Source organism: Lissotriton helveticus, chromosome 7, assembly GCF_964261635.1.
Source record: "Lissotriton helveticus chromosome 7, aLisHel1.1, whole genome shotgun sequence".
In the NCBI taxonomy this organism is placed as follows: Eukaryota; Metazoa; Chordata; class Amphibia; order Caudata; family Salamandridae; genus Lissotriton; species Lissotriton helveticus.
In genome coordinates, this window is record NC_136068.1 from 856,209,502 (window position 1) to 856,235,914 (window position 26,413).

The following is a 26,413-nucleotide window of genomic DNA, read 5'->3' on the forward strand; positions in this document are numbered from 1 at the left end:
TTGATTTGTCCGTAGGAAAATATTGTTGGTTGAAAACAATAACACCAGCTGAGGTCCCCTTTGCTGATACTGAACTTTCCAATAACTTTACCTATTTGTTTCTTATAACACCAAACCACCAGTGGACACACACACACAGTCACTCATAACAACAAGTAAAGGGTTATTTGGCAGGACACATTACGTGTTAGTTGTTGAACCTTTTTCTGCATTCCCTGAAACAAACTGAACTATCCTGAATATGTTGTAAATAGGTCCACTGTGTTGAATATGAACATATTTTATTTACATATTGATTTGCTTTTTTTGTTTGTGGTAGACTCAGTGCATTTATAAATACCCCACACCAGAGAAGGCATGCATTCGATGTAGGACCCAGGGGTGAATGAATCTTCACCTTACTTCTTCATATGGGATTCCATACTGGGCTGCTGCAAAGGCAAAGACACAGACTTCAGTAAGTAAAGGTTGTCTACGAGGAGGAATATGAGATCACCTGCATGCCTACCCAATGTTTCTGGAATCTAATGGCCGTTATACCTGCACTTATGGACTTGAATTTCTGTAGGAATGGAGTTGCACATTTATTTGGAAATCCAAAAATCCAAAATAGTTACAAGATCACTGTTGAACAGTGTCAACGCCTCCAATCACAGCCACTATTTATGCAAGCAATGGGAACGAAATTATATGGATATGAGCACATGAGATGTCTATATCAACGTTGGACTCCAACCAGCAGCGTGCATGAGGATTACTTGAAAAAGGATATAATAAAGGCCATTCTGCCTTGGATTGGTAGTCCACTTTATTTAGTATGCGGTTTGCAAGTACCTTGGCATCCTTGAAACCATAGTCCTCTTACCACCATTGGATTTCTTCTCTGGTGTTCATATAGAAATACACCATTTGAGAGGTAGAGGCAGCATCTGGTAAAAATATAAGTTTTTCATTTTATTTAGCAAATTTTTGTATACCAGGTGGTCCAACGCTGTCATACTTTTTCATTGAAAACGTTATCAATTTTTCTTCAAAACTTCACAAAGTGAAAACTTTTATTAGGGTATGAAGTTTAAACTTCAAATACAATGTTCTCGCAGAAGCAGATTTTGCAAAAAAATATCACCAAAACAGTTTTAGAAAGCTTTTTCTCTTTTGCACTAATGAAAGTTTTACTACTTTTACAAACTTTTTGCACTACAAAGTTTGTGCATTTTGTAGAAGTGTGTGAATGGAATTTAAATTTTGTCCACCTTGAATCGATACTTTTCTGTAGTAAGCTTTCATGTAAATGCTTTGACATGGCGCACATACATTGCATTGTTCTGTACTGCTTGCAGTGGAATAGCTGGAGTTACAGAAAGCAAAGCATATTGCATAGTAAAAATTGCATCTGTGTGTTCAAGGCTGACAAGTGCGCGTGGAATGTGTTGTCTCATTATTGCTAATGGCCAGTGGTTCTGGCAGAAGTAGTTTTCATTCAATGGAGAATATTTATTGAATTGTTTTTAAGATGCAAGAGCAAGTTCTTAGAAGCTGTGCTGTATTTGCAGATTGTGGGCAAATGTTTTGGGCAGATTCACCTTTGGAGATAGTCTAAGCATTGTGAAGTTAAGCCAAATTTGTCTTGTAAAGAATTGCAGCATGTTGAGACCTGCTGATGCTCACTCTGACTTGGTTACGCGGAGCCTCCCTAATGATCGTGCAAATGACGTGCATAGGACAGCAGGCCTCCACATAGAGTGCTTAGGAGAACTTCTGTAAAGATCCTGTTGTCTCCTCTTTTTCAAAATAAGTGTGGAATTTGAAATGGATTGAAGATGGACATGCTGGCCATTGGATGGCTCAGAAACTCCCAGTTAGCTAGTTTGGCTTTGTGTACGTTTAGCCAGGAGATGGCTGAGAAGTTTGGGATTGCCTTTTGTCCGAGCATCCATCCATCTATCTATCTATCTATCTATCTATCTATCTATCTATCTATCTATCTATCTATCTATCTATCTATCTATCTATCTATCCATCCATCCATCCATCCATCCATCCATCCATCCATCCATCCATCCATCCATCCATCCATCCATCCATCCATCCATCCATCCGTCTGTCTGTCTGTCTGTCTGTCTGTCTGTCTGTCTGTCTGTCTGTCTGTCTGTCTGTCTATCTATCTATCCATCCATCTAACTCTGTTTTCCATCTTTCAGTGTGTTTTAGCTGCCAGTTATCCATGAAACAAGTATGTCGTAAATATGCACCAAAATAAATATACATATACATGGGCTTATTGATAAACCCCTTAAGACACTGGCGCGTCACTTTTTATGGTAGTGTATAAGACTGCTCCATATTTACCAGGCAGTTCTAAGCCACTTTTTTGGCATAATGCTGCCTTCTAAATATTGTTCCCTCTAACATAGTTTTCTGTGTTAATGGGGCATGCAATGGGTGTTGCTTAGGGCATTCCCAGCAACATCCATTGCTTTGTGACACTGCCTCAGATTTACGAGAAATCATAACTCTGAGGCAGTGCCAAAAACTTACGCCTCCCAGGGGAGGTGTAAGGGAGGCACAATGAGAAGAAATATCTTTATTTCGCCTTGTTTTTTTATTTTTCTATGTGTGCTTTAATGTGCAGCACACATAGAAAGAGGAAAAAGCCTTGTGTGATTGCTTTTGATCAGGAAGGTTTCCCTTACTGCATGAAAAAAATCATTCCTGCAAAGCTGGCATCCTTGCACCATGGTGCAAGTGTTGGCGCACAGCAGTCCATTTTGCGCCAGTGCAGGGGAAAAGGAAAGGACAGGAATGTGCCGTATCTGATAGACATGGTGCATTCCTGCCCTTTTCTTTTGCGGAAAGGCAGTGCAGCAGGATGGCCTGCGGCGCTGCCCTACAGAAGAACTCATTAATGAGGCCCAAATATTTAGAATGAATGATCAATGGCAAACCTGGTTAACATGACTAAAGTTGACCATGTCACTTTCTCATTTTTTAAGTCCAATGCACCATAGTGTGCTGTTTAAAAGATTTTAATGTATTTTTCGAATGTGAGATTGATTACTCTCGGAGTTAACCAAATTGATTAATCTTGTCAAGACTTCTTTATTGACTAAAGATATTGATTGATTTAAATTATGTGCATGCTTTTGCTTGTCCAGGACAACATTTCTTTGAACCAGGTCACAATGATTGATAGAAAATACATTTTAGTTAATGTATACTCTCTGCCTTGACAAACGCTACCGTCTTTGTCGAGTCTGTTGACACATTTCTTTGTAAAACCAATACCGTCCTTTTGCTGAGAAGCCTGATGGCATTGTTGGTGTGTATCTCCATTGAAGACTACCTCAGGGAGGCTGGCTGAGAATGCTTTACAAGGTCACTTGATTTAATGCCAAAGATGTCCCTACAGGGTGCTATGTTCCTGTATGCATTAGCCTATAAGATGAGGTAAGCATGGCAATTTTGTGACCAAGACTGTAATTTAACCAAGATATCGCAAGGTTGCCATTTTGTTGAAACGCTGTGCTCTTGCAACCCCTGTATATATGAAGGATATTGCAGGTGCAATAACAGTGCTTAAACTGAGACTATTACCATATGGTGTAAATATTTGATATGTGTGTTTGACAGAGACGTGCAAGCAGTTTCAAAAAAGGGAAACAAAAACAATTAGTACTTTTGGGGGAAGAACAAAAAATGTATTTCAAGAGAGGCATGTATAGGAGCAGATACTAAACAAAGATTTCGAAAAAAATCCATTTTACACATATATGAATCCACAAAAAGAAATTGGGAATCTGCAAAACGCAATCTAAACTGTGTTATACACATTCACCTACTCCCCAATGTAAAGTTTGCACTTTAGGGGGCATGCTATGGGGTGTGTTTGTTGCTGACTCCACTACATTCCTCATTCACAAATATGTATGGTATTATCTTTAACTGATATCCATCCTGTTGGCCTAGGGAAGTCCTAAAATAGCACATGGCTGCTGCATAACTATGCTGAAAGCAGCACAGAATCACATTTGTCCAGTGGCCCTTGGTATTAGTAGTTCAATTCATTGACCTGTGGAGGGGTTTTAGGTCACCTTAATGTTACTTTTCTCCCATGAATAATGGAGTACAGGGCCAGAATTTTCCTGACCTTAATAGGTCTACTCCACTACACCCATATGGCTCATGGAAGTAAATGCATAAAATAGTAGTGGATACATACCCGTCGCTTTGATTACGCATGTCTGACTGTATGAAACCACATGTGCAGTAGTGTACTCTTGTAGCCTGCCACTGCTGTTCTTTTTGCCACAGGTCACAACTGTGAATTGGAATCCATGGCCCAAAATAGCGATAGTGTACATTTCTAAGGGAGTTTTGCCCGCACAACAGTGTGTCCGTATTTTCATGAATCGGGACAGTGAAGGTATTTTTCAACACTAAACCAAAGAAGAGGTTCTGGAGGGGAATACTGAGAAGGTATTTCAGGAGGGGAAGACACAGAAGGCATTTTGATGAAACAGATTATATTTCTAGATTTGGCACACTTGGAAGATATTTTGAGAAGGCATGCAAAATATGGTGGTTCTTGGGGTTTTCATTTTTTTCCATATGCATTACTATAACTTGCTAAAAAACAATAAAATTGTCAGTCTTTATTTCCTTGGAAAGGAGCTTATAATGGATCTCTTAGCTCCTTCACCAAGTTCATTTTGCCCCTATGTTTTTTACAGAGTGCAATAGACAAAATGAAACTTCCTCTAAGAAAATGTACCACCTTCATCTGTGCACTATTGACCACGGTTGACGGTAGCATTAGGGGCAAAAACTTTCTTTGTAAGCCTCTTAGAAATTAACAACTATTACAGTCATTTTTCAAATCGAGTGTGTCTTAACAGTTTTCACAACTTCAAGGAGAGATCCTAACTAATATTTGTTCAATCAATTTATATAGTTTGTTCATCCCTGGCATTATTTGTGAGCCATTAGGGTTTGTTGTAGACTAGAGCAGTGGTTTTAACACTTTTACTTCTGAAGACCACCATTTAATCAATACTAGTCCCATGAGCACCCCACTGAATCATTTTTGGAATCCGGGGACTCCATCTGAGTCATTACTGGAAGTTGGGGACCCCAGCTTAGGCATTTTCAATTATTTGAACTAAAAAACATTACTGAAAAAATCAGAAACAAGCATTTATCAAACAAATAAAAAAAATATGAAAAATTTGATTTAATTTACAAATATTAAAATCTAAATTATAATTTGAATAGGAAAGTTGGAGAGTTTTTAAATTCAATAGAGACCACTCATCATCCATACTATGCTATGGTTGTTGTGCCTGCACTGCTCTGACAACTGAATCTGAAGCTTTTAACTTAATTTTCAGCCTCCAATTTCAAATGTCTTCACATCTACAGAAGATTTTTGAATTTTCATGTGTAAAGTGTGCTAATTTATTTATACGCATTTTATTAATCTGTTATCATTTAATTGTCTAAGCAGTTGCAGGCCCCCTAAGTAGGCATCGCAGGCCCCCAGGGGTCCTCGGGCCACAGGTTAAGAACTACTGGAATAGAGTTCTCAAATTTTCCAGTTCCATATGTGAGTAGCTCACCCAGTAAATGAATTTCCTTTCAATTATGGGAATTGTAGGTCTGTTTTTATAACTGACTAAATAGTATAATAACTCCCAGCATGCACCGACTAAACCTGGACTTGATGATCTATTCACACATGGACCTTGATAACCTGAAAACTCTGGTAACAGTTGTTCATAGTTCTAGCAGAGATATTTTTTTGCAATTTAGTTAAAGTATGCCTTATATGTTTAGTTTGTTTTGCTTCAATTATATTACTTATATGTTTGATTTATAAAGTACACTTTTCCATTCCATCGCAGAAACGCATTAACATTTTGTCTTTACTGTTTATTTAAAGAGGTTTTTTTCCCAATCTGTTGCATGATAGTAAAGACTGATATTTACAGCTCTTAGAAAGAACAGAAGTGCAATATGATGCACTGTGTAAAATGCATTCTTATGATTATTATTATTATTATTATTATTTTGTTACATACAATGTAAAATACAATTTGAACAGTGAGTGTTAGAAAATATTGAACATCACATAATTCTATGGGGAAGGCATCTTTTTCTTATATAAAAAGATCTGAAACAATAGGGTAAAATGACCCAAGCTCATGCTGGATGAAAAAGCCTGATATTTGTTCTTCTTGGATTAGGATTTTTCTACGATTAGAAGGGAATTCCAAATGTCTGCTAACTCTCAACCTCCCTCCATCCCACATGGAAATGTATGCAACTTCCAGGCACACTCTTCCCCTTCTCTTGCTCCTGAGGGATTTTTGCTCTGTAATGAGGACAGTCCTCAGAATTAAGGGATAAGGCAATCTGCTTGTGCGACATTAAGCTTTTTTTCTTTTATTTGTCACATGAAAACATTTTTTCAGTGAGTAATCATCCCCACATTAAAACATCTTAGTTTTTCCTAGAAGGTCTCAGCGACCCATTTACACTCTCTCAAGCATATTTGGCCTTTTTTCAGCGTATAAATGGCCAAGAGGAGAGAAACTAAATATTATTCTGAATATGCACAATGTTACTACATTTTTAGTTTTTACAGCTTTTCTGAGAGTCAACCCAATTTTACTCCTCTATACATTATTCACTGAAAAAAAACAAATGTTGAAGGGATGTTATACTTAGATGAAAATTTCTGTTAACTCATACCGTTTTAAACGAACAAAATCACTGAAATTCACCAGTTATAATTATCTCAAGTAACTGTAACTGTAATTGTGTACTCAAGTAACGATAATGCTCCCCCCACCATGCACAGTGTTATCATCAATTATCCCATTTCAGATGTTGTAGAGTTGAAATAAATGATGTCATAGAACATGTCATGACGACTGATGTAATATGTGAGGTGATTTGCAGTGCATTCCAAGGGTGCCAACTATAGTTAATTTAGAGCATGTGGTACAGTTATTTAAGATAACGATACCTAGTGAATTTTGTTCATTTAAATGGTATGTTTTAACCACTCCCCTAATTCATTCATTATTTGTATGTGCCACTTCCCCCTGGGCAGTAAACTACTCTGCTGCAAAATGTTTGAAAATATTTGGTTTTTTGGCGGGGGAGGGAGTCCCACTGGTACCACATCACAAGTATGGATACCCTGCCCCAGTGTATGTATCTTTTTTTAACCTTTTTTCCAGGACTCTGGACTGAGTCCCAAATCTTAAAATGGCTACCGCCACATCTTTGTTTTTGTAGTGGCAGATAATGAGGTCTCCACCATGGTGTAAATTACACAAAGTTTTTGCAGCCTGATATTTCAAAATCTTTTGAACAAAACTACACCATATCACAAAAAGCATGCTCTCTGAATGAATATCTAGCATTCTGCTAGATCTGGTGTAAATCTGTTCAGCCATTTGGGCTAAATTTCCTATGGAAAAATTAATGGAGAAAATGATATTCGCGACCTCCCTTTTATTTCAGCCCCCACCTGGCGGACCACCTTGAACCTTTCCAGGAAGGAGCTGAGGTGATAGAATATTTTTTAATGAAAGTTTCATAAAGATTCATGAAATGGTGCCAAAGTTATTAGAAAAACAAAAATCATTTTCCTATTAAAACAGGATCCTAACTATAAACACACACACGTATACATATATAGGCACATATCTTGAGGGGGCTCATCATGCTAAATTACAGCACTCTGAGTTTTGTGAAAGAAAGAAAATAGTGGATGTGAGCCACATTGCAGTGTGCAATCACCAAAATGTCAGTCATGTCCTGGTTGGGAATAGTTGTTATGATAAAGGATCATGCTTTTAGAGTGTCACAGTGGCAACTGGTAATTTTACCAGGGAGAGAGATGAGGGGCCACACATGGACACATACACACTCACTCACATCCATGCATCCATTCATCCATGCATTCACACACACCCATTCATTCACAAATACACATACATACATGTGCACAAGCACCAAACATACAAAAATCACAAAACTAACCGTCACTGTAGAGAGGAAAGCCTCATAGGTCCCAGGAGGGTTGGGACTGCTTCCTTCTCTCACTGGCTGACCTAATGTCAGCAAATGAGAGAAGGCAGCAATCCCTCACTTGTCACAGAGCAGGATGGGTTCAGTGAGACTGATGACCCCACCTCACTCAGTGACGAAGGTCACTGATTGACACTCAGCTCTGGGCACCTCAATGCTTAAGACTGAAGCACCCAGGTCCAAGACAATCAGTGACATTCTTCTTGCTGGGAAAAAAGTGTGGGGGGTGCCCCCTCAGCCCATATGGAGGGTCCGCTGCTGGAGTGACATGTCTGGCAATAGCATGTTGCCACTCGTGTATATTACTGCTCTTTTTATGGTATAACCAGTGCTTAATTTGTGAAACAATAAGTGTTGGGGCCCTCGTCAGGAGGTCGCTGATGCTTCAACCAGTCCATTGCTCCTGTCAGCACCATCTATGACTGCAAGTGTGACAATTAAGACTGTTACAGGCCCCCAAAGCGGTAGGAATGGCTTGGAAGCCAGGTAATGGTTGTTTTAAGGTATACTGAATTAATAACCAACTGTCGTTGTGCTCGTCTCTATATTACACAAACTGCATCAAAATGTGGCAGACTGTCATAAGCGCCAGTTTTGACAATTAAGTCCAGGTGCTGAGCACCGGAAACCACTGGCTCAAGTTAAGCACAGAGTATAACTGAACTGCTTTTGGCTAAAATGTCAGGCCAGACTGGAGATGTCACATGAGACCTTGGGCTAGGAACCAGCTGGATATACAAATGTAACAAAATTACATTCAAGAATGAACAACAGTTTTTTTTCAAAATGTTTTTGACACACTTTATAGCCCCATACATATTCTTTATCTATTGTTTACAGGTACAGGTTCATGTATGGGGTTTAGTGTAAGAAAGGAGTAAAATAAAAAAAATGGCCTCTGGGAAATCATTTCTATACCTCGTTTCACGGAGCGACATCACTTGAAATATTCAGTTTGCTTGCTATAGTTTACCTTATTGCGAGTCCGTTTTGTTTTTATTTTGTGTGTCTTTTAGGCCCATAAATTTCTTTAACTTGCTTGTAGTACTTAACATTGTATTGAATAACTGTGGTAGTTTACGTTTGTTATTTTTGAGTGCCCCAATTAAATTCTTTTACATAGAGGTGGTGTGGGTTTAGAAAGTTTGAAGACTATTATCCTATGTGCAAGGAGCCAATCAGAAGGCTGTAAATGTGCCTTAGGTAAATGTAGAGAGACATATACAGTGCTCTTCCAGCTCTCGCGACAATGAAGTTCATACCATATAATTAAGTAATAAAACTTAATGAACAAGGTAGGCATACCGTCTACTAATGGCTAGGGCTCAGCATTGTGCCTATGTTTATGCACTTGTAGATTTTATGACTGGTTTGCTTCCCTGTCTTTGCGTCCTGCATCCTTCTTCAATATTGGTTCAAGTTCCAAATGATTCCTTTTAAAATCCCTGTGAGTGTTTTCCATCATAGTCACGCGCTTGGTATTGTGTGACAGACTAATGTGCTCAATCTCAGGTGTTTGAATGACTTAAAATGTAGAAGAATTTTAAATGAATAGCTGGTCCAGGTAAAAAACTAACAGTATGCACGCTTCAGTAGTTTGTTAGGTATACCTTACTCCAGTTAGTACAACAGAGTTGTGTTTACCTGCTCTCCGTCATTTCTCTCCCATTTTAGTCTTGCCCTGTTTGGAATGAGCAACACAAACCTGGCAAACAAAGCCGCCCCCCGCGGAGCTACAGCACTTTATGCCTTGATCCCAGCGTTCTCTGATTGACGGGGATTGCCTGTAGTTCTACCTGAAATCTTACACAAGAGAAATGATTGTAAATGTTCTCTGATAGCGAAGAGAAACTGCCTAAAGTGCAGTCTTCTCTCAGGCACCCCCCACCCCCCGCCATGGCTCTGTCTTACCCTAGTTTTTCGAAAGAAAATAATTTACGTTTGTGGCTAACTATAGGCAACTTGAGACGAAAATGCAACAATTAATGATAAATACGTGCACACTTACTGAAACAACTCTAGATAAAGAGTGAATTGCAAAATGGAACTTGCACACAGTCTTGCTAAATCAGTCCTCAGATTTGCACAGTTGTCCCTCAATTAAGTGATCATTTGTGTTACTAGACACATATGAATGGCTGCCCATCTGAATGCATTATTTATAGCTTGAGAGCCACGAGAAGGGAATACAGGTAATCTGTGCCGCGCCTTTAGGGCATGTATGCCACAGTGTGCCATCCATGGTTACGGCAAGGAGAATGGCCTGGTGTAGACGAGGGAGCGCAGCCTGTGCCCGTGCCAATGTGTCCTGGGCCCTACCTATGGAAGTGCATCGGCCCTCTAGCCGCTGTTTGAACTGTGAAATAAAGCACTGATCAGGGTCCAGTGGCCCCCTCAGGCGTCTGGGTCCCGGTGCCACTGCACCTGCTGCATCATTGGAAGCTACGCCCCTGAGCGCACCCGGGTCAACACTCTTCTGAAAAAAAACTAATAGGTTCTTTGAAACATACAGACAGGGCCACACAGTGAAGCTTCCAGTGGTTTATGGACACCACACACCGCATGTTTGCAAAATCACTGATACTTTCTACAGTGTTTTGCACCCGACAAGTAAAGTAATATATGTTGTTCCAGGCTGCTACAGATGGCATGTTCATTTCCGGTGTGCAAATAATTTAAACCATCTGATCTGTTTCCTCTCTCCTTGTGTTTTTGCTGCTGAGATTCTAACACGCTGAAGTCAGAAGTTACACTGTGACATTTTGCATTGTGTGTCATATTGCCTTGTATTTTTGCGTCTAGAGTGGGACGATTTATAGGAAGTACATCACTCCTGTGTCAAAGGTAACATGCTTATGCACTTTACAAAGCCTTTATCCTGCTCATTCGCATAGGTGTACAAGATAACACCTCTGCAGGCGAAATGGTTCTTCTAATTTAAATCAGCTGTTCAGTGTATACGTGGAAGAGACTTCAGAAGTGGCTTAGGTTGATGTGCAGTGGTTTATGACGTAGTTTCCGGCTCTCATGGACATTAGGCTGGTACCATATAATTAAGCAATAAACCATGGAGGAACCAGGCAGTTATACCTCTGCTAATGACCAAGGCTCGGCCGTTTTATTGTGCCAACGGTACACATCGGTGGGGTGACTACTGCCCTTCAGTAGCCACGCCTCCCAGATCATACTTCAGCGTCGGTTCAACTTGAGAGTAGCCATCTTGAAATCCAGGTGACTGGGGTTCCGTCTCCACAATGCTCGCCACTGCTAGGCCCAATTGTATCCTCAATAAACACACCTTCTCTTGACTGAAAAGTAAGCTCGCCTTTGAGAAGAGTAGCGTGACACAAACATAAACAAGGCAAGCTTCAGTGGTATGAGATGTGAGCTTGTCCCAGTTTACACTGCCCTCATCAGCCCTACCCTTCCTTGTTTTATAACCCTCCCCACGCACCCCTTAGTAGTTCCGCTCACTGAGGCTGAATTCCAAGTAAAACTACTTTGTTAGTCGGCCGACGAATGGGTGTTTTTAAATCAGAAACGTTTTTAAAAGCCAGAAAAATCAAAACACAATTAAATATCTACAGGAAAGGCTGAAAAAAGTCCAAGGGCGCGGACAGCCAACTAGAACGACTTTTTACTGTGAATAGGGGGGGTGCTGTTTGAATGTAATTATTTAAGGCAGCAGCCAGCCAGCAACCTTGCAGTGTTAGACACCAAGAAAGTTGAGCCTGATCTTGGAGCATTTTGGTCAAATTGTACCCATAGTCTATTTAAAGGAAATTGATCTTAAAAGGCCTGCACTCCTGAGCGTGTTCACTTCATTCAATCAAAGAGGGTTTAGCAATAATGTTAAACCCTCTAAGAAATATGTAAAAATTTACACTGAAGTGTTTTATTGGCGTGCTCTCAGATAAAGTAAACTTGCATATTTAATTAATAGGCATTTATTTTCTTTACTATCTTACCAGTGGTCTGTCATACTAAAACTGCTGCTATCCGAGAGATTGATTTGAAAGGACTTGCTGTATTTGTGTCACAAGAAGTTACCCCTTCATATACAGGAAATAAGTTTCTGTTACCTAAAGAGCGCCAACCACACATCTGCACTGTATAAAATCAATCCGTTTGAACACCGTCAGAATGTGCAATGCACTAGCCGGTATGAAAACGGAGCACCACACCACAGCAGCTTAGCTTGCACTCTTCTGAGTTACCCCACAAGCTAGTATTTTAATTAATTGAGAGCATTGCTTTTCCTATACAAAGTGTAATAAAACGGTAGTACATTGAAGGACATTTTCAAATAATTATGAAACCTTTGGAAAGCTAACCGGCAATCCCCTGCCATATATTCCGTAGGTACAGCAAACCCTCCAAGCCTCGTGCAGGAAGGGACATATGCCCCGGTGAGTGGTCTTGAAAGGGTCCTCGGGCCTTCAAGCTGCGCGCACACCAAGCTCAACGTCGTCTACGTGCTGCATTGCCTGGGCATGAAGAAACGCCAGTGCATAATTGTGTTACGGCAACTTTTTTCACAAGTGCACATAGCGTTACAAAAGAGCATTACATCTCCACCTTTACAAAAAAATGACGCCAGGAACACCGATAGGAAAACATACACCTCTTGCACGTTTTGGTGCATGGCACAATTAAAATCACTATTATTTAGCTCATTCTTAGCTGCATCCCTGCATCCCAAGGACAATCAGAACTAATCCACTGTGACTGGTGCACAAAATGGGCCCCTTGCACTAGTACGTGACCTGGTGGAGATATTTGTAGAATAAGAGCTCTCTTAGGGACCAGGCCACAAATCTTCACGAGAGGCTGTGTCATACTTACGATTCAGGCACGACTTGCTCCTGAGACAAACTGGATTCAAACCCTAAGATAAGATGGAGACAATTTAAAGCATAATTAGGATAACCAGTAGTTGTTGTGAAGTAAGACTTACACATGTGGTCAAAGGATAATCTTCATACAAATTGGATAATTTGTCAAAAAGTACTATTTAAGGATAGAGAGCCTCATTATGAGGTCCGCTGTAATGGGCCCAGTTTTTTCTCACCTCTGGGGTAAAGAATATTGGGAGTACTGGTAGCTTCGGGTCTGAAAACATCCGACCCCTTACAAGTTGGAGCCGTAGGGTCCTCTCAGTAATGTATCGTGATCATTTTTTAACATGTTGTAAGGCAGCTGACCTCTACACAACTTCTCCTGTAGGCACACACGTTGCATTTATTTTTATGGGGAGGACTCTTAATGACAAAGCAAATGCCACATTACGTACAATTTAAATCTCATGTGCCACGGTAAACTCCGTTAGCAAAGAAAAGTAAAGTTAAATTAGGGAATTGCACAGGAATATGAGCCAATAAATCCATCAGGGAATGGAAAGTGCATTGTTCTTCTCGAACATTGTACAACATCCTTGAGTATGGTCTACTCAGTAATTTTCCATCCTTTTCAGAATGACCTTTCTGTCCTTCAGCTGACAACCAGCTGTCCGTATTTACATTAAATACAGATAGCCTTTCGTCAGAGTTCTTGTATTTTGGGTTAGCAGGTAATGGCAATACCCAGTCCGAACAGGAACTCACTGTGCAAGTGGTCACAAGGGGATGATTTGGAGCCAGGGCTTAATCAGCTTGTACAAGTTTACCAAACACTCTGTTCCTACCAGAGGCTCTGATGTAATGTTTATCAACTTTTTGTCATCTTTGTCTTTCCATTGTGCATGATAACTTTGTTACCAAAACACATTTTTATGAAAGCTTTTTTTTTTCCTCCCACATGACCTCTGGTAAGGCGTCTCAAGGGTACACGAACACTGTCTTGTATTGTGTGTTTATCTACGGGGATGGTGTCAAGCAGTTGTCATGCTGTCCTAGGGTCACCCAGATAAGCTCTACGTCAAAGCAACTCCTATAAAAACACTCTTAATACAGGTGTACCTCTCGCTAAGCTTTAGGAGATAATTATCTTTGTATACCAGAGGAAAGATGAAACTTCAGGGAGGCAAATACACCCGAAGCGTGTACATACAGCAGGGCATCACAAGTGCATCTCATTGCTTGCCAATTTGTATTCTAATTGATCAACATATATTTCATTAGAAACCAAGATGACTTAAATCCAATTAAACATGCTGTACTTTGTGTTACTCGGTGACCACCAGGACCCCAGATATAATTCAGCTGCAAAGTAACAATCAAAGTAAAATAACCACAGCCACTAAGACGGTTGCCACACTCTAGGTGGCTTGTCCATCTAGGTTATTTCAGACACTGTTTTTGCTGTTATCCTGAGATAAACCAAATACATTGTGGGTGTCTAGGCTTGTGTTGTCTCTATTTAATGACCTAGATAGACACACTTGAAAGCAGTGAATTGTAAGGGTAAAGTTTAGAAGTGGAGAGAATGTGTTTAATCACCCAGAGTGAAGTGCCCCCTCTACCAAAAAAAAAAACTTCAAGCATGATTAAGCAATAGTGAATTAATACCATATTTGAGTAGGGACGCTCACCAGCTGCTGGTTAGGAGACCCCTCATTTGCCTTGCCTAGGCTTTAGAATCTTTTAGCAGTATATTTTCCCTCCCGTTAAATGCGCAGTGAGATTGATGGAGGCATCAGGTATGTAGTCAGTGAATTGAGTTCTTTGCAATGATAACTTTGTGCAAACATCATCTTGGAGGTTGAACTTTGGTGGTGTGTAACCAAGCATGTCTAGTTTTACATAGCTAAAAACACCTACACCGTGATCATGTTTGGTTTAATTTCGTTCACCTCCTTAGCCCTAGGTAACCTGGCTCTGGGTTCGGTATTCACGCTTCACAAGCTGCCATTCAGTGTAATTAGCCTCACTGCTTGTATTTTACAGCCAGAGTAATTTATTATCTTTTTGGTGCACTCCCCTATGTCTCCTAATGCTACACATTCTGCAACATTGCAGAGTTATACCATATATGGATGCATAGTGTCACTTTTTTAGGTTTTACTTTCGTTGGTAATTATGTATTCAATAATTGTATAAGGTGTCAGCCTTTTTCTTCGTCTGTCACTGTATTTATTAGGTCATGTATGTACATTTTGTATCTGTTTGTTGTAACACACCTTCAGGCAGATCTGTACTACATAAGGTGTTAAATCATAGATATTAAAAAAAAGTGTTTTTCTACAAATGATCTTCTTGCACAGATGGTCTGGTGCTGTAAAGAAGTTATTGGTGAGAAGGATTTCTCTGAATATGAGCATAAATATTTAGAACAAATTTGAATCAACATTCCAAAGCTACCCTATGTACTAAAATTCAACACATATATAAACAAAATTTACTTGTAGAGTGACATTTTTCAATTGACATTGAAGTCCTCAGGTTCTGCACACTGTGTGTATGTTGAAAAATGTATATTTCATTATATTTCTTTACTTCCAAACCGTGATATATTTTGTGCTGTGTTACTCTATGCTGAGTTATGGCCCACCACCTTTAGCTTTCCTGGTTTTTTCTTCCTATTAGTCATTGCTTGAATGGACTTTTGGTCAAGCCTACACCATTTCATGGATGTGTTCATTCATTCTGCCATAGAGTTCACCTTATGAATGGGTTCAAAGTAGTTCCTTACTTCGAATTTTGGGTCATATTATCAAGGGGGTTTATCTCCGCTTTTTTGGCTTTAAAAGCCAAGAAAGCGGAGATAAAATTATCTCCCTATTACCTAGCTGTCGCTAACACCAGTTAGCGACAGCTAGTAGGAGATAGCGACCATCTTGGGCCCCACTTTGCATGTCAGTGATATTTATCACTAATGACATGCAAAGTGGGCGTGCCAACATGTTAGCGACTGGAAACAGTCGCTAATATTGCTATCTCCTATTACCAACTTTTGGAGATATTCGCGCTAAGCGCGAATATCTCCAAAAGCTAACACCTGCCCTGAGCAGTTCTTAGCCATGTTATCCAATGGGAGGTGGATAACATGGCTAAGAGCATTAGCTCGGTAATGCATGAATATCGCTGACTTTTCAGCGATATTCATGCATTGCGGCCGATTTTTATCGCATTTGCGATAAACCTTGGTAATACCAAGGTTTATCTGCGATAAAAATCGCCGCAGCTCAGCGGTAAATTTTTGTCTCTAACCAAGCAATAGCGATAATTATCGCTATTGCTTGGTAATATGCCCTTTTATTTTTAGTTGGAACCTACTGGATAGCGCATATGCTGTCTGTTCCGATGCATATCGTGATTTACCAAGAACATAGAGGGGCTTATGGCCCACTCATTGCATATCATTGGTTCGCTTTCCTTGTCACTCTAATTTGCCCACTGCCTATTCATTTCCCAGCTTGTCAATCTTGTGTTTGTCCCTCTCATGAAGCATTGCCTCTGCACAGTCTCTTAGATTGAATGGCGTCGCTGCTTTCACTGTTTGTTTTACAAGTGCTACTTTTTTCTTTTTCTTTAGAGTGATAGTTTTTTTGACTCATCGTCCTATTGGCCGGGGTGGTACAACAGGGATGTGTTGTAGCTCCTCTTCTTCTTATTTGATATATTAATGATCTTAGTACGAAGCTTAGTAAGTGTAATCAAGATGTTCCCAAGGTGAATTGTGCCCCCTTCTGGCATTACTAAATACAGATGAGGTAGTGTTAATTGCCCATACCCTCAAAGCCCTGTGTCTTTTAGTGCATTCCTCTGTAAATTTTACTAACTAATTTGACTAAGTCTTTAAAAATGACTTGCGGCCCAAAGCGTAAACGGCAATCATCTATTGCTATGGGCACTAATGTGTTATTCAACAGCAGTGCTTTCTCCTATTTGGGGCTTACTTTCAGCTCATCTGGGTCACAGTCAGTGCATCATGAGCAAAGCAGAATTAAGTTTTCAAGGGCTGTCAGTTCTCTGCTTAGCCTTCCATCATCCATGGGAGAGAGGGTTCATATACCTCTCTTAAAAATATACTCTGCCCAATGTGTAGCTATAACAACTTATGGGGCACATATATGTAGTTAGGACGATCCAATCGTCCTACAGGGGGAGTAGAACCGTTTTTGCTGGAGAGTTTTGTCTGCCCTCTTTCAACGTCTAGTTTTATCTGCCACATAGAGTTAGTCTTAGTATTGCTGAGCGATCAAATTCATACTAGACCGGTTCTTTTGTGGCCATCTATTTGGAGCTTTGAAGAAACAAAACTTACAAGAGAGATAATTCTAGATTGCTTAGGATGTGACAAGGGTCTTTTTATTCCTTGGATATCATAAGTTAAGAAATCTATGACAGGAATTGGCTTAGCTGATATTTTCCTGAACAGAACGTCACGGGCAGCCACTGGTAGAAAGCAAGTGCAAGCCCTATTGTTAGAACATGCTAAAGAAGAGAGATTGAGGGTTGAAGATAATAAAACAAGTGTTAAGCTTTATTTACATCTTAACCCAGGGCTAGTTCTACAAACTATTTGCGGAACACCAGTAAAGATAGGAAAGATTTTTACTGTTCAGCTTTCGGGCTGGCAGCACACATTACTTAATCCTGCGTGGAGTTTGCAGAGTTTTACTCTGCGGAACTCCGCGAAGTGGCAGAAAAACTCCACCACGCTCTGTGGAGTTCCCCCAGGGGCAGAGTGTGTTAAGTCGTTCTGCTTGTGCTGATTTTCAGCACCAGGAGTTTCCACACATTGTAAAATCAGTGAACGGCACTACAAGTCGCGCCAAAGGGTGCTTCTGCTTTCTACCACTCGAGTAAACATTCTACTCGAGCAGCAGCTTTCTCAACTTGAATAGCAGATTTCTCAATGCAAGGGGTCAAAACCTGCCGCAACCGCCCGCAATGAGAAATCACGCTGGGATAGGAGGTCTAGCACGTGATTTTATCCTACGAGTGCTCATCGACTTACCATTGGCAAGCCGCTCGAGTGAAAAAAAAACCTTGTCTGCGTCCCGCTCGAGTGAAAAAAAACCTTGTCTGCGTCACTTCACAGAGTTTTACGGAACTCCGCACCCCACACTGAGCACAGAGTGGAACCAACTCTGTGAACTTTGCCTGCAGAGCGGAATTCTTCACCCACCCCTACAATTACTCTCTTTGTTTTCCGGATGGATATCAGCCCAAGCTTGATACCAGATTATGCCCATACAGTAATATTCATAAGCAAACAAATATATATTTTATGTTCTACAAAATGTACACAAATACATTCTTGTACCATTTTTGAGGTTTAGGAACTTGTGACTCTGCCTAAAAGCCTATCATTTTTTATTAGCACTTTCCGATGATGAAATGTGTCGATATATGACCCTATTTCTCCAAGTTACTGTTCTTTCTAGGAGGCCATTGCTTTTAGACTAATATATTGGATGCCCTAGACGATTGATGAATTGGTCTTATTGAATTTTGATTTTTTAGATTGTTGTGTATTTTATTGCATGATTTTATGTATTTTACTGTGTGTTTTAATTCTTATGATGCTATATGTATTTCATTGCTATTTTGCACGTTTTGCATTGCTTTTATGGCTGCTCGCAGCCGAATAAAGATGCTTCTCATTCTGAGTCATCGTCCTCAATTACGACTCACCCCCTCCACTACATATTGCACTCTTTTGCTCCACTGCTTCTCCACACTCTCCTCTATTTTGTTATCACCCATGTGTCTCTCACTATTGCTTCTCTCACTTGTACCCTTCCTGTTGCTTTGCCCCAACCCGTGTTGCTTTTGTCCCCACCCTCCCCTGTTGCTTTTGCTTCCTCTTCAGCCTTTCCCCAATTGCTTTCACATTCTCTCACATGCTGTTTCAGCATTCCCTCCACTCTCCCCATGCTACTTTGCTGCTCACCTCCACACACTTTCTGTGTTTCTTTGTCATATCTTCCACCCTCCTCATTTTGCTTCAGCTTCCTTCACCCTTCCCGTGGTGTTCCTTCATTTGCCCCCACCCTCCTCAGTGTTGCTTTGCCATTCCCCTCACTATACCCATGCTACTTATGCTCCTCCCACCTGACAGCTTTAAAATAAAGCTGGATGTGGTGCATTTTCTTTTCTTTTTAGTTACTGATCCAATTCTGATTAATAACGTAAAAAACGACATCATTTGGTGACTGTGTCAAAGGCTTTTGATTTTTGTTTTTTAAGTTTAGCCATACTGCACAGCATCTCATATGATGTGGAGCATGGCTAAATCCCACTGGCAAAATCAATAGGTCACAAAGGCGAGACCTGTTGGCTTTGCAAATGCTTTTATTTTAAGATGCAGGGCACAAGGCAGCTCATTTGCAGCTCCACTGGAAATTCAATTCAAACCTGATGCATCATCATGCATCAGAGGCACGTCTGAGTATTTTTTATTGGAACTCGACCAGTACTGTCATAATTTCTTGAACATTTTTAGGAATGGTACCCTTCTTCAATCAAACCGCAGTGGGAATATTACAATTTAACATGACCGGTGGCTCATGTCATCCTACATCTGGCCACTGTTGTAATTCAGAATGCCCTGCGGGTACCTGTTACCTATCAGCAGACTGCTGCCATCTTTCAGAGCACCAAAAGCTCCCTGTCATCCAACCTTGGTTCCAGCTATCTTTCAGTACACCATGGATTCTGTCATCATGCAGTCACACCACTGTTGTGCTTTAGCACCCTTAGTGGCTACCTGCCATCCATCTGCCAGGCCATTCTTGTCTTGCATGGGGGCGTGACCAGACTACCGACCAAGATGGCTATGTAGATCTGAAGCCCCGCTGCTCCGCCTGATATCCTGGCTCTTAAGCCTTAAAATAGCTAGACATCCTGCCCACCGGAGGTTGCTGTATGACCCCAAAGACCTGGCCGTCCAGTAGAAATGATTTTGGCTTTGCAGGGTGCATGGGCTCTTGAGATACGACGCAGTGGAGCTCTCTTACTCTGTGATGCTGCCGGGAGTGGCCTGATTGCACAGCGCGCGCCCAACGTAGACGATTGCTAGGGCGTCCCAGAGCTGTGGGGCACTCCTGCACCTGTAACGGAGAAGGACCTTGAAGCCTGGAGGCTCCGATCATGGTTGGCGCTCAGGGGAGCTCGGGCGCGCTCCCGCCACCGTAGCAAAAGCGGACCACACCAGATCTCGGGAGGGCCCATCGCAGTAAGAGCGAGTGGCCCACTGGCCTTCCCCACCTCTCTTCCTCTTTGCCGCAACATGTACGCATCCAACCGGAGGTCCCGCGGCGACAGGGGCCACGGGTGAGCCTGGGGGCCAACCTCCTTGCCGGGGCGATCATGCGGCTTGAGTGCGGGTGGGCCAGAGGGCTGATGAGGGCAGTTTATGCAACTGGCAGGCCCACCTCATGAAAGTTGCTACGGTGCTGTGGTTGAGATATGCTCAACAGCATTATACCGGCCCTACTGTGAGTGCTGGGATTTTGGCAGGCCACACACTGCATCGTGGGAACTGTACTATCCCTGGATTGAACACAGTGAGCAGGGGCAGCGCACTGATGGCTTACGAAGGCTGCTGTAATATTGACTATTCTTGGCTTTGCCATACAGTGAACTTCACTCTGTTATCAATTACATTGGGCCTATTAATACAACTACTTGGTGAGCAATCAGGTCATAGTGGAGGGGATGGTAAAAAAAGACCCTAAGAAGAAGCTGTTGCCGTTCCCCAAGTCTGGCGCCCCTGCAGTGATGGCTGACCCCCAACATGGCAGAGGGTGGCAGAGATAAAACGTGTGCTGCAGACACTCCTCCTTGATGGGACGCCATTATGGCACAATTGCGAGCAGGCTTTTGCTCCCTAGACAGTCGTTTCGACTCCCTAGAGAAGAGGCTGGACACTATTGGAGCCCACCTGGATGTTCATGAACGTCGTTTGGACATGGCCGAGGGAAGGGTCACTGATCTCGAAGACGGTGCTGCGCAATCCGTGAAAAAGCTTGACCGCATGGAAAAAATCTTAAAGTCCACAGCCATGAAAAACAAGGACTTGGAAGCGAGAAGTCGTCGAAATAACCTACTATTCTTGGGATTGCCGAGTGCACCAACACTGGCAGAATGGACCATTTTGTTGAAACACTGCTCACAGATTTGTTTGGTAAGGAAGCGTTCTTACCCATGTTCCTGATTGAGAGAGAGCACTGTTCTTTGGGTCCCTGGCCTAACCCGGGCACTCCTCCCAGACTGATCATCGCCCGATTGCTGAACTTTCGAGACCGTGACACTGTGCTACGACTATCGCATGAGATGGGAACTTTCTCCTGGCAGGGTTCAATGCTAACGATTTTCCCTGACTTTACCCGATGGTACAAGAGGCTCGTAGAATGTTTGCGGGAGTAACAACTATGTTGAGAAACTTGGGACTCAGATACGGCATGCTTTACCCTGCTCGATTGGGAGTAGACATTGCAGGGAAGTCTCAAGTGTTTGATACACCTTCAGCTGTCCACGAATTTTGTTGAGACTTTAAAAGAGTGGGGGGCTCCCAAGGCGGGCCCTTGACTGGCTCCTCTCTGCCGCAAAGTGGTTTGGAGTTGTTTACATCAGACTGAGTTGTGTAACGCCATGTGGTACTGGTGGGCTATCATTTTGTTTTCATTGCAAAGCTAAGAGCACATAGTTTTACAGTTTATCAATAGTTGCATATTAGTTGGGTAGAACGGCGAGGCGTTGCCTCCCCAGACTGGTGGTTACAGCCCTGATTGGTTCACTATTTAGATTGTGTATGTGTGACTATTATCTGTCATTGAGTTGGGAGAGTAATTATGCATGTTCCTTATTTGGTACGAGGTTATGTCCCTTCATTGGGGTTAGTAGTAATGGATGGAGAGAGGAGTGGAATTGTGCGCAGTTATTTGAAATTATTACCATGCTTTTTAGGTTATTTGTTCACATGATAGGTAGTTCTCTACAATGCGCACTTACACACGTATAGACACCTTCCCTGATGGCACGTGATGGCTTTTCTTGTCACTCCTTAGGTGGAATGTGCGAGATTAAACAACACTAGAAAAGGAAAACAAGTGTTAGCCTATTTGCAGAGACATCAAATAGGGATAGCATTCCTTCAGGAAAAGCACTTGCCCAAAGCCACGGCGACGTCCTTAGCTGTGGCTTGGGGCCCCCACAGACTTTTTGCTAACTATAGCTCTTATGTTAGGAGTGTGGCAGTACTCATAAACAAACAACTTCCATTTCAGCTCTCCACGACATGTGTCAAAAGTGAGGGCTGTTACGTGATTGTGGTAGGACATCTCATGGGACACAAAATCACGCTTGCTTGCCTACCTGCCCCTGATGTGGACGATCCAGACTTTTTTAGCGCATTCCACTCACAACTCCTTCAATTAGACGCTGATCACAAATGCATGGGGTGATCTCAATCTCCTATCGGAACCATCTAGAGATGGTACATCCACATCAGCTGATACTCAGCCCTGAGCTCGCACTGCTCTACTAGCTCTATGTTAGGACTTGGGTTTATTAGACGTGTGGAGTCACTGTTGCCCTGGCGAGCGGGCTTATACACACTAGTCTGCTCTGCACCACACCTGGACGTGACTGGACTATTGGCTGGTGATTCCTTCATTAGCCACCTGGTTCAAAGCGTCACAACCTCTGCCTAGAACTCTATCAGACCACTCGCCTGTGATTTTGACCCTCCGTATACCTAGACCCGAGGGTAGTGAACAACAGTGGAGATTCCTTGACAGGCCATACTTGACAGCTTATTCTGAGATGCGCTTCGTGAAGCGATAATCGAATACTTCGGCAATAACATTGGCTCGGTCTCGTCATGGGCAACACTTTGGGAGGCTTTCAAAGCTTAGATGCGAGGGGTGTGTATCTCTAAACACGTGCGGGTCCTGCCAGATCTCAGGACAACACTCAAACAGATCGAAACACAATTGAGTGCGCTAGGCCAGGAGTTAATCTTACACCCAGACCGTGACATACGGAATAGACGATTGAAGTTGCTAACATAGTTTAGAGAGGCGGCAGAACGTGAAACACGCTTTCTGACTAAATACGCTATAGCTCGCCGCCAGGGCGAGTGCCCAGGTCACAAGCTTACAAGAATCCTTCGCCCATCATCTGGGTGGGCTTGTATTACGACAATACGATCTATGCAGGCGCACCTGCTTACTGGCACCCCTGATATCCAGGACAAATTTCTGAGGTATTATACGCAATTATGCTCATCGTGATTATCGTATGATACTGTTGACCGTGATAAATATCTGGCTGAAGAGGCTGTAGTGTGATTAGAAATAGCAATGCAGCACTTTCTGGTGAAACCCTTTTCGAAAGACAAAATTATTAGTGCTATTGACACCATTAACAGCTCCACAGCTCCAGGGCTAGATGGATACACAGAGGACTTCGACAAAGCATATAAGGAAATACTTGCCCCATGTCTACTGGAAGTTTGCAATGAAGCTCTTGAAAGGCAGATTCTGCCTCCCACTTTGCATGAGGCAGTGATTATACTGTTACCAAAACCAGGCAAGGGCCCGTCCTTGTGTGGGTCATACAGTCCCCTGTCTCTGCTAAATTTGGATTATAAAATTCTCCCCAAAATGCTAGCGTTACGTTTAGCTCTGCTGCTGGACCGGATAATATCGCTGGTACAGTTGGGATTCGTGCCTCACCGCTCCACAGCATTAAATATTCATACTCTTTTTGCCACCTTCAACAGGATTGATTCACAAACCTCGGCCGCCGCAGTGCTTGTAGACATCGAAAAGACGTTTGACACTTTGGAGTGGTCTTTCTTCTTAGCTGTTATGCGGAAATTGGGTATGCCAAAGAGATTTATTGAACTCACCTCACTCCTTTATATCTCGCCCACTGCCAGGCTTAGATGAAACGAACCCTCTCCTCCTAATTTCAACTGACACAAGGCACCAGGCAGGGCTGTCCACCGTCTCCATTGCTGTTCATAATAGCCCTTGATCCGGTGGTTAGACAGCTTCAGGAGAAACATTTGAACTGAGACTCCAGTTTACAATTGCACCGTTACCAATATTGTTATATGCGGACAATGTAGTCCTGTATGTTCGTAGACCGCAAGAAAACCGAGAACATCTAATTAGGGAAATCATCCGTTTTGGTGGCTTTTCTGGTTTAGCCATAATATTCCCGCTGACAGTTAGCACCACCAATTGGAATTGCGAATTCCCGCTGACATGGTGCGAGGGCTCCACTAAATATCTAGGGTTCAATTTACATACTGAGGCTGAGCAGTTGGTTCGACTAAATTACATCCCAGCTGTATATACCCTGGAGCAACAGGTGGAGCGCTGGATTCAGCTACCTCTTTCACTAGCCAGTAGGGTTGCACTTATTAAAATGATAGCACTCCCTAGATTTCTATATTTATTTCAGAATATACCTATCCCACTACCTAACAAATTCTTTCTTACACTGCGTTCACACCTCATTAGACTTGCATAGGGCGGGAAAAACACCAGAGTCGCCTGGGATGTCTTGACCCTTCCATAGGGGAGAGGTAGCTTTGGGGTCCCGAATTGCTACAGATACTACTTGGCTGCGCAGTGTAGCTACTCGCATTCATGGTACCACCTGGATGCACGCACACCATACTCCAAGATTGAAGTTGACTTGGTTAGTCTGGCCCCTCTAAACACGGTCCTACCTAAGGGTGTTTCCTAGAGACCCAGTCGACATCCAAACTGTCTCCACGACTGGTTGGGCTTTGTGTAAGCTAGCTACAGTCACTGGGGAATACAAGTTATACTCGTTGGCTATCCCACTTGCAAATAATCCCTGGGTACCTATCACTGAGGAAAAGATTGTACAAAGGACACTCGCTAAATACGCACAACTCACCTTCGGTGACTTATTCCCAGGTGGACAGATATTTTACAGCGCAGAAGATGACAGATTCCATGACGCATCCTTTATGGACAAATTTACACTTAATAGACTACGCTGTTATCTCCATGTGCTGATGACTGAATTCTCCCTAGAACCGGATCCTATTTGCCTTTGACAACCTTGATTACTAGTGCGCAGGGAGATCACCTAGTTTCCATACTATATAAAACCTCTATGTCGTTATTACCGGCTAAAGATACCAGAATTCGAGTGGTTTTGGAGCAAGATTTGGGACACCCTATTGATGACACACAGTGGGCCTTCTGTTGCTCCCAAATTAAGGATGTCTCATTGAATAGCAAGCATCAGCTGCTGAATTTCAAGTTCCTGTGGAGGGCATACATGTCTCCCGCGAAACGTCATTCCATTGATCATTCCAGACAGCACATATGCCCTAAATGAGGGTCACAGCACGCAGACTTCACAAACATGACCTGGAATTGTATGAAAGTTGCTAAATATTGGAGGGAGGTATATGTTATACTGTGTAAAATAACTGAGTTAGAGCTGCAGTCCTGCAAGTTGCCCTTTTGGGATATGTTAGGAACATCCCCAAACAACTCCATCGCTACATCTTGATAGCCTTATTATTAGCGAAAAATGAAATAGTGTTGGCCTGGGAACCAAGCGTACTCCCACTGTTAAGGAATGGTTAAATATTCTGAATTACTGCAACACTAACAGTGAGTTGTTTTCCACTACCCTGATGGCGACCTCCAGACCTAAGGACGTATGGGAGCCACTGAAAACCTATCTGTTAGAACTTGATCAGACCTCCTTCCCACAGACTCATTCTGGGATAGTCCCCACAGGGGTGGGCTGATGACTTGCTTGCCCTAGTAGAGCATGATCAACCAGTTACTTACCCTTAGGTGGTAAATTATATGCTGTTGAATTGAGGACTTTCTGACCATGGAGTTGACGTTCAACTATTGCTGGGATAAAGGGTTTAGTTTTATGATCTGTTAATGTTTTAAATCTCTCCAAAGTGTCGCAATCAGAACATGTACCTGATGATTGTTATTGACGAAATGGTAAATAAAGTTTAAAAAAAACAATTCTTGTCTTGCATAATACCCAGCCTTGCTTTAGTTCCTACAGCTGGTCAGTGGCTCTGTTTCAGCACTCCTGTCCTCTAACAATGAGCCGCAGCTGACTTTCTGAACCAACATCATTTTCATATCTTATAATGGGGTGGCTAGAATTCGTAATTACACCTCGGGGATTAGAGGAATTTAGGGGCAGATGTATCATCCCCATCATTTGCGATTCCCAAATAGCGATTTTTAAGAAATCGCTATTTGGGAATTGCAAATTGGGATGTATTTAGAAACTCACTATTTTTTTAGAGATGTCTTAAAATTCCTTAATTGTGATTAGCAAATTGCTAATCGCAATTAAGAAATAATTTCCCATTCATTTCTATGGGCCAGGAG

General features: G+C 42.0%; 1 protein-coding gene across 1 annotated transcript in view; it reads left to right on the forward strand.

The window, feature by feature from the left end:
- The first annotated feature begins 318 nt into the window (after positions 1-318).
- The window catches only part of LOC144769303 (uncharacterized), a 147,188-nt gene continuing 121,093 nt past the window's right edge, over positions 319-26,413 (forward strand). The window contains exon 1 of the mRNA XM_078653371.1: positions 319-457. Within this exon, the coding sequence (XP_078509497.1) occupies positions 386-457 (72 nt within the window). The 5' untranslated portion in view covers positions 319-385. The remainder of the gene's footprint in view (positions 458-26,413) is intronic.